At 39.3% G+C, this 11,954-nt stretch overlaps 1 protein-coding gene across 2 annotated transcripts; it reads right to left on the bottom strand.

The window, feature by feature from the left end:
* Positions 1-2,995: 2,995 nt before the first annotated feature.
* LYAR (Ly1 antibody reactive) lies at positions 2,996-11,925 on the bottom strand. 2 transcript variants are annotated; one of them, XM_058193406.1, is made up of 9 exons: positions 11,797-11,925; positions 11,134-11,310; positions 9,421-9,535; positions 9,019-9,126; positions 8,373-8,456; positions 7,037-7,391; positions 6,490-6,558; positions 4,647-4,732; positions 2,996-3,289 (listed from the first exon to the last, which is right to left on the bottom strand). In XM_058193406.1, exons 2-9 carry the CDS (start codon positions 11,253-11,255, stop codon positions 3,155-3,157), a joined length of 1,074 nt encoding a protein of 357 aa, XP_058049389.1. In that variant the 5' UTR covers positions 11,256-11,310; positions 11,797-11,925; the 3' UTR covers positions 2,996-3,154. The 2 variants fall into 2 exon arrangements, with proteins under 2 accessions (XP_058049389.1, XP_058049388.1); XM_058193405.1 differs by having other exon boundaries at positions 11,772-11,906.
* Between the last annotated feature and the right edge of the window lie 29 nt (positions 11,926-11,954).

Below are 11,954 nucleotides of genomic sequence, written 5' to 3'. Positions count from 1 at the left end.
AGGAATCTCCTGACCTTCCTAACCCTGATTCGCTTTGGACAAAGGTAGACAAAAGCCGTGACCTTGGACTACCTGTCCTGCCTTGGTATTGCCTAAAACCCAAGGTGGCAATTGCTCTCAAAAGGCAAAAGTTCATTCTGATGTGGTTTCCTGACTCCGATGCTGACTAAACCACTGGGGATGAACTTTTGGTTAAACTGTAGGTTTGTATGTAACATAATTGTTTCTTAAGAAAGTGTTGTATTTTTGTTATCTTTCAACAAGCAGAGGGAACCGACCTTACTGTTAATGGCTAAGATGTTTGTTAAAAATATTAATTATTAATAAAGACCCTAAACGAGTCAGAAAGATTTGCAAATACACAGCATTGTGATTCAATTTCATTGTGCTTTGTTTTGAAAAATCCTACAAATATTCTTCAGCCGCACAAACAGGCTGAAGAATATTTTTTATCCTATGTAGTATGATGGACTTGCAGGACCAGCGCAATGTGTAACATGTTCACACTGGTGTAATAGGACTGGATGTTTGTTAATATGATTTATTGGGTATGGGATTTTCTGTTTCCATTGTGAGTTGTATTGTGTTGGGGGGAGTGCACTGAGGGAGCTCCACCAATCTCATTGTACATATGTTGTGCAGTGACAATAAAGGTTATTATTCACTGAACCTCACCTTTTATCAAGGCCTTTTCCAACACTAAAAATCAGGCAAGCGCTCTTAAAACCCATATTTCTAATTATGATGATAGTGTTTCCAAGAGTTTGTTTAAGCAGGCCCTACAAGGCTACATCACATTACCACAATTGTCAAGAGGGTTTAGTTCTGGCCTTTCGTGTTCCCCCCACCCCACTCTTCCTGCAACAAATGACAGGTCAACCCTTTCAGCTGGGATTACATTGTGGATGATGGGTTTTATCAGCAAGAGACCTGAAATGAAGTTACAGATTGATCAAATTTGTATGCCGTCCATCTCACTATGAAGCAATTCTGGGCCTTCCATTTAAACACCCGCGTGGCTTCAACCTCGAAGAGGGGAGGCCGATCACCCACCTGCCTCCTTGCCTGAACTAGCCAGGTTTCAGCCTCCCGCCTCATCCCCACCCTCTGCTACTGCTTCGACGTTGCCTCCTGGGACTTGCTCCATCCCCCTACCCCCTCTCCCCCCACAGTCCTCCTAAAACACCCCAGCACAACAAAGAGGGCTGACAAAACCAGCAAAAGCAGCAAACGCAAAGGCTATTTTCAGGGCTACTTTGTGCAGGGAAGTTTCCTTTATCCCAGGAACACACAGATTCAATTTCTGAGCCAGAGAGCTCCAGATAGGTAGATTCACCTTCCTAGTTATGAGAACTAAAACCTTTTTTTCCCCCTCAGGACTATAGAAAAGGCCTCAACAATACAGGAGCGCAGCCTGCCCTCTTCCAGCTATATGTAGTTGCTTTTGGTCCCCCCACTGTGCCTGTGTCCATATCGTAAATGCACATGGCGTCAGAGCAAGCATTCTTTGCCCCCTTCAGCATTGGCCACCAGTATAGAGGGGCACCTATGACAAAAGAACTGTGGGGAGCCACAGTAGCACCAATGGAAGAATCCCACCAATTGGTGCTCATTTACAAGGAGCACCTCAGGGACTGAGAAGACCAGTTAACTGCTGTAACAAGGAAGAAAGATAAAGACAGCCAATTTGGGATTTGAGGGGGAGGAGCGATGTGGCAGAAAATTCACTGGAAACAGATGACGCTTTCTCATGAATTCTCAGTTACCCATTTTCAAGGTCGATCAGGAGATGGTTCAGAGCAGTTTGTTCTTCCAAGCCATAATCCAAGAGTAAAGTCTTTTACCAGCAGCCCTTTGTAAGACTGAACTGCAGCTAGCTCCTCCATACCTGTAACAATTCAAGCTTCTAATTCAGGGGTAGTCAACCTTTTTATACCTACCGCCCACTTTTGTATCTCTTGTTAGTAGTAAAATTTTCTAACCGCCCACTGGTTCCACAGTAATGCGCTGTGGATCGTTGTCTGCGCATGCCTTTCGTGCATCGTGGATTGGGTTTGGGGAGGGCGCCAGCTACCAGCTCTGCTTGTCTGTTACAGCTAGGTGGTGGTGGGGGAGATGCACGAGCTATTCTGGGACGATGCTCTTTTGTTTGCGGTTGCACTATAGCGCCATTTAGTTTCACTTATATAACGTGTATTAAACTTATGTGCGAGTGATACAAATAATATATTTTCAGAAATTTAAATTGTCACGAGGAATTTTATGAAAACCTAATGAAAATATTTTTAAATAATGCTATGAAATTTTTTTTTAAAGTCAATTAAATTAAAAAAAGGAAAGTGCTTCAGTATCGGACAAAACCCCTACCGCCCACCATGAAAGCTGGAACGCCCACTAGTGGGCGGTAGGGAACAGGTTGACTACCACTGTTTTAATTGTTCATGTTTTATTTATTATGTTTATATGCCACCCATTTCATTATTGAAGGAATTCTGGGTGGCCTACAAAATAATACGTTGATTGGCTTGGTTTTCAATACTTGCATGGTTTGGTCTTACATAACAGCCTAGATGGTCTTCCTGGAGCCAACTGCTCGAGAGGAAGAACGTAGCTGATAGAGAAGCCAATTGGGCCTTACTACTGCGTAGGCCAACCTAAGCAGGTTTCTGCAAAGGCGCACTCTACCAGCATAGAGCAGAAAAGAGGACAGGAAAAGGCAGTGGACCGTGCTGCAAGGTGCTTTTGGAGAGGAAGTGGGGCATGGACGTGGAGAATGGACAGGAAGCTGGCCATGTGGGAAAGTTCGTTTTGAGAGGAAGTCAGGGCTGTCTGTCCCCAGAGGAAGACTTATTGCTTTCAGTGGCACTTACATATTTGATTTAAAGTATTTTCTTATGCCCTTAAAAGTTTAGAAAGCCAGCATTCACCGAGGTTGCCGAGCAATTCAAACAGAAAACGTAGCTCTCGATTAATAACAGAAATATTTCAATGGGGCTTTTGTCTTTTATAAAATGTTTTTAACTTTAATTTTCATGTTATAAAAAAGAAATGAATTTACAATCAAATACAGCTATATTTCATTTCCATATAACAAAAAGTTTTCTATTTGTTAATAAGGTAAGGTACAAAATAAATATCATCTGACCCCTAAAAATTATTTTACAAGTTTAACCTTTTCTTTTAAAATTCTAAAGTTAGGATTGCTGCTGACTTTCTTCTTAAACAGGGCAAGGGTTTCCTCTTCAGATTTCTGATGGTCACCTGTGACTGCGTAATACTGAGTTATAACCTACAAAAGAAAAGAAAAAGATCATTCAAAGATTTGATTGTTTTCAGTTCAGCTGATTTTCTAGATTGTCTCACAAACATTTTCCTTTGGAAATTGTGAGAAGCTCATCGCATGTGCAGATGTACATTTTCCTTTTGCTTAACTATTGAAAATAATCTGCACCTACAACTTAATTTTACAATGTGGGACCTGTTCATTTAATTATATTTTCCCCAATGTTTAAAACTTTGACCAGGCTGCTAGACTAAATCCAAACTATTTATAGTTTTTAGGAAATTAATGGAAATTGTAGTTTTTCATTATGCCTGGGGCTTAGCAGCATTTCTGTATTAATGGCTCTGAACTCTGCTGCTTCAGTAATTCTAGGCAGTTCAAAGACTGAATTATGTTAGAAAAAACAGAATGGAACTTGGAAAAGAAGACAAAAGCCAGAAACCAAGTCATCCCTACAGCCAATTCTGAGCAACCTGAGAAAACAATATCTGCGCTTGCCACATATCTAAATCTGTTAAAGCCAAACTATTATAGATGCCTTCTTTTCAAACTTCTGATAGCATTTAATTCTCTCACTTTCATTAAAACTTGTTAATAAAATATATGATGTCCAAATTGCAGAGAACAGTTTTATGGTAGTAAATGCAATTGTTTTTCCCCACACATGAAGTACCAGAAATCATTGTAATAGTTTAACTGGATAAACATGTTTTAAAGTTCATACTTTTGCAAACTGTCCAGATTAAGAAAAGTTGACATTTAGTGGCAGAAAGGACTGTTTTAAAGGAAATACACAATGCCAATTAAAGGATATTGAATTGGATGCGAGAGCCACTGAGTTCCACTGGATTTAAATTTTAAGGAGTTAACCATAGGTCTACATTTTATTTAGACTGGGATAACATAGGGGTTTGTGCTCATATATTGGACAATCACTGTAACCTTGCCTTGGGGACAGTATCAGCAGTTCTTTTCCACGAATGAACAGAAGTGCTATTATGTGTACAAGAATTGTGATTTCAGAACTACAGTGTAATTAAATTTTCAAAAATGAAGTCAAAGCCATTTTTAAGCAATAAAGTTTAAGCAAAGAGCATAAATACTGCAAAACCACACTGTTAAAATGTGGCTTGCTAGCCACTGGAGCTTGATTTTCAATTCTATGAAATGAATGATTGCAAACAGTGTATTTACCACACACGTTTTTTAAAAAAAGATGTCAACCAGTAAAACTGCTGAAATGCAACTGAAACTCATAGCATGCTAGAATTTATTTAGCAGTCTACTATACTTTAAAGCACTTTTCTTTTCATTCTATAGTGCTCCCTCTTCAATTTTATATTCATAAATTTATGCAACTCACCTTTTTCCTTAGTTTCTTAATGGGTAATTCATTGTCAGGTGCTTGCTTCAAAACAGCTTTTATTGTTCCTTTCCAGTTGAATTTACCTGTAGAATTGATAAAAATACATTAAATGATCTCCTTACATTTTGACTTAAAATAGTAAAAAAAAAAAAAAGCACCAGATATAGTACTAAGTATTTTTTATAAGTTTCTGCAATAACATGCTTGGGTTAAAATATTGCCACTGAAAACAGTACTTCATTTATACGTTTATCTATATGTGTATGCCTTCGAGTCGGTGTTGACTGCTGAAACTGTCTAGCCAGTTCCAATTTTCTTTGCAAACCTCTTTTTCAGAAGTGGTTGCTATTGCCTCCTTCTTAAGGCCAAGAGATAGAACTTTGTTACCTAGCTGGTTTTGTGTCCAAGACAGAACTAGAACTCAGTTTCCTGGTTTCTAGCTTGGTGCCTAAAACATTAAGAATGACACTGCTTAAGGCTTTGATTCGGCCAAAGGCAGCTTTGGGGACTATCGTCTTGCTTGAAAAAATATCATAAACCATTTTAGAGTAATGTGGATGTCAAAAACCAGTAGCACAAAGAGGGGAGAAGCATCAAATGTGTATATTTATAAAGGCTGCTATGCAAAAACACCCCCCACCCACTCCCAGCTCCCCACTTGCAAGACTTAGGGTATCCTTGCGGGGGGCATCATTGAGTAAATTACTATATGCACAACAATTTGAAATCACAGCTGTCAATTCTTTAGCTAGTTTTGGCTTTCCTATGCATCAAATTTTCCCCAAGAACCCAGGATGGTATACAGCATCTACATATTATTATGGTTCATCACTATTGTTTTTGGGGAAAAAAACACAAAAAAGGGGGAGAAAAAAGCAACCTCCCCACCCAAAAACGAATGCACACAGATTTACAAGTATCACAAAATTAGATAATGATAAATTTTCATTAATCTTAAATAACTAAAAAGTATGGCACTTAAATCATTTTAAAGTACAAGAAATTATTCTCAGTAATAATCGTCATTGCGTCAATCAGAAAATAGGTGATTAGGAATTATAGCAATTCCATTAGAATAATTGAAGATCAAAACGCATTTAACAAATCACTGAAAGCTAGACTCTATATCGAAAGAACCCCAAATTTTGGATGTAGTGCAAGGTCACATACAATATTATAATCCAAAAATGATTTCCACATTGACTTGCCATTCATCTGTCAAAGGGAATGATACAATACTTTTGTATCATTCTTTGCAGCAGTTACCCTGTGTAAAGCCAGTTTGTAAGTTTTAATACTGTTTAATAAAAAATACTGGAAAAATAAATCTTTTGTTTTATAAATAATATTTATAATATTTTGTTTTATAATAAATCATGATTTTTCTCATTTTATTAAAAATCATCCTGCTGCTCTGCAAGACCAAACTACCCCATCTCTTCAAAACAGTACCAGCAAAGGAGTGCTTGGAAGAGTGATAGCCTGAAGGGCATTCTCACTTGCCTCCCTCCATCCCTCCATCCTTCCATCAGAAGCAGTCAAGGCAGTTTCTCCTCAGAACCCTGGCCTGAATCTAGCCTGGATTAGAGTCAAAAACTCTCTTCCAATACTTCTGGCAACCAAGAGGTGCCCCAAAGGGAACCTTAAACACAATGTCTTTCTACTGCCATCTTTGTCCATTTTGAACACTAAATTCTATATCAAAATTCCAGCTACCTATCAGCCCTTTATGGCAGGATATCTACAAATCATTTTTGAAAATACTACTAATGCCTGTGAGATTCAACTGACATTTTCCATTATCATCATAATACACAACTTTGATAAACTTCCAAGTTACCTTGATGTTTATCTTTGTTTTCTTCCACTTCAAAGCAGCTCATTATTTTGGTGGGAATGGGAGACTCATCTGTAATATAGGGGAGTAGGGAGAGATATATGAAGAAATTTTTTAAAAAATAGAAGGCTCTTTTTGGTGAGAACCATCATCATGTTAAAATCTTGATAGCAGCTGAATCTGCTTTTCTCTTTACAAATATTTCATTACCCAATGTGGCAATGTCACTGAAATGTTAACGTTTGCAAGAAAAAAGCCAAGCCCAGGGAACACTTAAGGTCCCAACCTCTCAGCTCTGAGTTACACATTATTCTCCATTGCTGGGTCTAATTCCAACAAAAAAAAACCACCTCCTGTTCCTTAATGTAGTGCCTTCCCCAGGGCTGTTAATTTCACTAGCTTTCAGTCCTCACATGAAAATTCTTCCAGTTCTGCTCCCTGCCTTTAAAGAGCCCATTTCATTTTCTTTCCCTGATAATTATTTAATGGAGGAAGATAAATGGATTTTGAGCTTTCAAAATTAGGAAGAACGTGAAAAATACATTAGGACCTTTTGTGCAGCTGTTCTTGCGTTTCTTCACACGTGCCTCTGTCTCAGCTTCTTCTGCTTCTGGGCCATTTCCCTTCCTTGGCACTTTGACAAAGCCAGCTGATTCTTGCTTTGCCTTCTTCAAATAATTACTCTGGGGCATTTTTATGCTGCCTTCCTCAAAAATGTCTTGCCTAGATTTTTCACCTTTTAAACCTTTCAAATTTTCTTGCTGAGCTTTTAGCTTTCTGATACGTTTTTTCTCTTTTGATTCCTTTTTACTTTTTTTATCTTTTGGTTTCTCAGTCTTTGTGATATTGTTTTCTGATACCATAGGCATAATTTCATTTTTTACAGATTGGGTTTCAAGTGTTTCCTGTTGGAGAAATGAATGGATTATATATCACCATGACAAATCCAATATTGTATTAGTACATTTGAAGTCTATTTCTTTTTATTACTCCTAGTACACTTCTGTTTCAATAGTTGGAAGATCTCGAAATGAATTACAACTAAAACCATTCCAAAACAGAAAAATAGCAAAAAGAATAAACTGCAAACACAATAACAATATAAGTTTATATAACAATACAAAACATACTATTCCAACATGGAACGGACACTTAAAATCAACTGATAACAAAGCAGCAAAAACATTTGAGGGAAATAAGTTTCACTGAAATTAAGATGAGTATTTCAAACTATGTATTTGAAAGGCAGAGTTTTGCAGTATTTGATCTAGCCAAGGATACTGAAAATGAAAACGTCACTCTTTAAGATTTTCTACACGGGCTACTGACATAACTTTCAACTGGCAATAGCTCAACAGTTCCCAGCTACCCTCCCTGTGTGGGAACAGCAGTTAATCTATTTATGGTCAGTTTTCTGAGATTTATTAAAACTAAAGGAAACTAGGGTGGCAGGATCCATGTTTTTCATTTACCAAAGAGCTTGCTAGAGAAAAAAAAATGTTTACCAACTATCTACATTGTCTCTCTTATCAGATTTTCAAAGGCCAAATACAACGGTTTTTATCTGGCTTGAATTCTTCTCAGATTTCAAGTTTATTTCCTTTAATTTTTTCCAGTATTAAACCCAAATACACATACAAGTAAGTCCTCAGTTGATAACAGTAATTTCCAGTTAAACAATCTGGTCATAAGGCACATTATGTGACCGCATAGCTTAACAACAGCAATCATGGCACTTCCCACTGCCATTATTAAATGAAACCCACTGGTCACTAGGCAAGGACCCATCCTGAGCCAAGCCCTTTCCCAGCCCAAGCTTCCTCCTGCACTCCCCCAATATGCTTATCACAATATATTCCAAATGCAGCAGTAACTGGTTTGCTTACCTTTCTTGTTGCTTCTGAAAAAATATCCCATACTTGATCCTGTAGAGTAATATTGTGGATTTTCAAACTGTTGGCCATCCAGTTCTATTTAGGCAGAAGGGGAAAAAACCCCTGTTTAACCAGAACACAAATGCATTTTCTGACAAAAGTAGTAAATCAGCAGAAGGCAACTACCTGTTCTAAAACTACTTCTTCCAGAGTCTGTTAACAACCAAATGTACAGAATTTTCCAAATAGGCTGCTATAATTTTGCCACAGGCTTTAGCCCCTCAAGGGTACAGCACTCGTGATTAGTGGCCAAAGTGGAACCGCATGTCCTTCTGACCATCCTGAGGTTGCCTGCAGTGGCATCTCTGCTCCTTAACCCTAGACGTGTTCACTGATGGGGCCAGAAGGGCTCAAGTAGTGAGATCACTAGGAGGCACAAATGTGTAATTAAATGGGGCTTAAATAAGTAAAAAAAAATAGGGTCTCAGGGTTTTCAAATTATTTGGAAAACATGTGTTTTCCACAGTATAATTTAAGAAACACTGAATTATGTGGATTCTTTAAGAGAAGTTACTTTTGCTTTAAGGAATCATAATAAAGAAAGTCTACCTTATACCAGGTCAGGTTTGAGGCATAAATACTTAACCTATTAACATACCTGAAATTTGCGTTTCTTTCGTGGAATATTGTCATAGGCATACATCTGTTGTAAAATATCTCGAACTTTGACATTAATGTTAGTTTCCTTTATTATTTCATGAATCTTCTGCAAATGAAAATCAGGCTAATATGACTGGGTAATACACCAGTAGAACGTTTTATATTTCCTATTGTCGCATTGAATTTTGTATTGTGAATTGCTACAGTATTACATATTGTTAAAATACTGAAGTTCATTTAATAAATTGACATAACTCTAAGTATAGCATTATATTACATTACTTAGTTTTATTTAATTTTACTTGGCCTTGGGTGTCATTATAGAAAGTGTGGGGTATAACAAATAAGTATGTTTTTAAAAAAATTAAATGCAGTTTATGGTTTGCTAGGTCTACTTCACCTGAATCCATTCCTGCTGCTTGACGTCTCCTTTGAGGACTTTGGCTTCGTAATTCTTTCCTCCATACTTTTGATCTTCACTTAGGCACTTCACATGGTATTTATAATCATCATCCCTGCATTTTAAATGCAGATTTAAATAACCCTTAATGGAAGGCATTTTTCAGAGCTCTTCCCAAACATTTTGCTGAAATATATTAAAGCAGCATAACTAACTTGAAAGACATTGATAGGTCTAAGCTACCATATTTTTTGGATTATAAGATGTACCAGTGTATAAGACACACCAAGATTTCAAAGAGGTAAGAAAGGAAAAAAAGGTTTCTGCCCTCCCTGGCCCTCAGGAGCCTCTCAAACGACCTGTGTGACCCATTTTTCGCAAAAAAGGCTGAAAAATGGGTCCGTTTTTGTGAAAAACAGGGTGCGCAGAGGGTTTGGGAAGCTTGCAGTGTGGCTGGGGGAGAGCAAAAACATCGTTTTTGCGAAAATAGGGCAAAAATGGGCCTGTTTTTCTCAAAAATAGAACAAGCGGGGTGGGGCTTTGGGATGCCAAAAATGGCTGTATTTGGTGTATAACACGCACCAACATTTCCACCCTCTTTTAGGGGGGGAAAGGTGCATCTTATACTCCAAAAAAATACAGTAGCTTTTTTCCCAACTGCTCCACAAGAGGGTATGACTGAAAAAAATAATGTTTTTTCTTATGCCATGCAATGCTAGTTGGTGGACATTTTTGCCTGCCTCCACTTAGCTGCTGTAAATATTGCATAATTTGGATTTTGCAGGTTAGAAATAAGTTGTATTGTGAAGTACAAATATATTTTTGTTTTTATTCTGGAATCCCCTTGAAACCTGAAAATTATGTCAAGGTTTTCTCCAGGGTAAACCCCTTTATAGAGTGCTCTCCTCCTAGAGATTAGGTAAGAACCTTCATCACTGCTGTTGGGAAGCAGCTGAAGATGGAGTCCTTCCAGAGGGCCTTTGAATCCGAATGATCACCATTACACTTGCTTTGTAATTGCTGATAAATTTGCTGTTTTTTTCCCAGTGGTTAAACCTCCCCACCCCCATTTTTGCTGAAATCCAGCGGTATACAAATGCAACATGCTGAAACTCAAGATTGCGTTCAAGTTAAGAGATAATCAATTACTTAGGCTGACCTTAGGAAGTTTTAAATTTCTCCCCCTCCTCTTTCCAAATTTACCTTTTCTCAAAATAAATTATATTAACTCTCTTATTTCCTATCTCTGTCAATTTTTCATAGCTTGCCCACATTTGGCTCTATTAACCTTTCTGTTACTTTCCCAGATGTTCCTAGAGATTTCTTTCCCTATAATCTGAGCTACATCGGATGTTTATTTATTTTAGTTTAGCTTTTTCTGCTATGGCTATAAAGCCAAGCATGCTGCTTGCGAGTGATAAGCCATAGTTCCAATGCTTCTACTGCATCCTTCAGGTCAGGCTGGAAGTTGGAGAATTCTTGGTAATAACACAGAGCCCCCCCCCCCTTTTTTTTGACATCCCAGTCTGGCTCACAGTTCTGGAGATCCCAGGCAGCGCACTAGCCAGGCCTTTTAGAATAGAATAGAATAGAATTTTTTTATTAACTTTTGTACTCAGATAAGGCTGGCCTGATGCTGCAACATCTATTGAAAAGCTTCCCTAGAAGACTCCCAGTGCCAAATAGTGAAGACACAGGCTGGTTTCAACCTACCAGAAATCCTTCCCGCAATCCATGCAAGACAGACACTGACAGTTTTGGCACATATTCACATGCTTTTCCACCTGTCCCTTCTTCAGGGCTTCTCCGCAGGCATTACATGTGAAAAACACCATTCTGGAAAACGATATCTGTTCCTTCGAAGTCTGATTCACGGCTCTTCAACAAATCCTAGAAATACATTGAAAACAGGATTAGCAACCTGATGTAGGATTAGAAATTCTGTTTCAGAGAACAAAAACTACCCAAGCACAACACGATAAGAAAACTACTTTTACTCGGAGCAGCCCACAGGGAACATCATCGCTGCCAGCAACTGTGTTTTTATTCTTGCCAACCACAAAGGGTGGGGGGGGGGTGAGCAACGTTGCACGAAGAGCAGCAGGAAGGGGCCCCGAGCGGGAGTCCCCTGCCGCCCTCCGATGTTTATGCCCCCACTTACACCTGTCCCACCCCACCCGGAGGCCTCGCAGGGGCTGGGAGGCTTTTTCGGCTGTTGCCGGGGTCCCGCGGCGCCCCCTCCCCCCTCCATCGCATGCCTCATTAACCGCCCCAGCCCTGGAGGGGAAGAACTGGGCCCCAGCTGCGAAGAGGCCGCCCGGGAGAAAAAACCCGCCAGTCGGAGTACGGACCGCTCTCGTGTGAGGAAAGCCGCACCTCGCACGGGCGCTCAAACCGGCCGAGCTCCGGACGAGAGGAACACCCAGGCCGCCAGCGGTGGTCAGGCAAAGAGGCCCGTTCCGGCGGCGTTCTCGAGACGCATCGTACGTCGCTCTCTATGGTCACGCTGCCCGACTTCCGGCCAGGAGTGGCTG

Source organism: Ahaetulla prasina, chromosome 8 (assembly GCF_028640845.1).
Source record: "Ahaetulla prasina isolate Xishuangbanna chromosome 8, ASM2864084v1, whole genome shotgun sequence".
In the NCBI taxonomy this organism is placed as follows: Eukaryota; Metazoa; Chordata; class Lepidosauria; order Squamata; family Colubridae; genus Ahaetulla; species Ahaetulla prasina.
Note: the sequence above shows the minus strand (reverse complement) of the source record. Positions and strands in the feature narration are given on the sequence as shown.

Coding starts and splice junctions, on each gene's coding strand:
- LYAR (XM_058193406.1), bottom strand. CDS start 11,255: ATGGTGTTTTTCACATGTAATGCCTGCGGAGAAGCCCTGAAGAAGGGA. Junction 9,536..11,133: donor GATTGCGGGAAGGATTTCTG/GTAGGTTGAAAC, acceptor TTTAAAATGCAG/GGATGATGATTATAAATACC. Junction 8,457..9,018: donor GAAAGAAACGCAAATTTCAG/GTATGTTAATAG, acceptor CTGCCTAAATAG/AACTGGATGGCCAACAGTTT.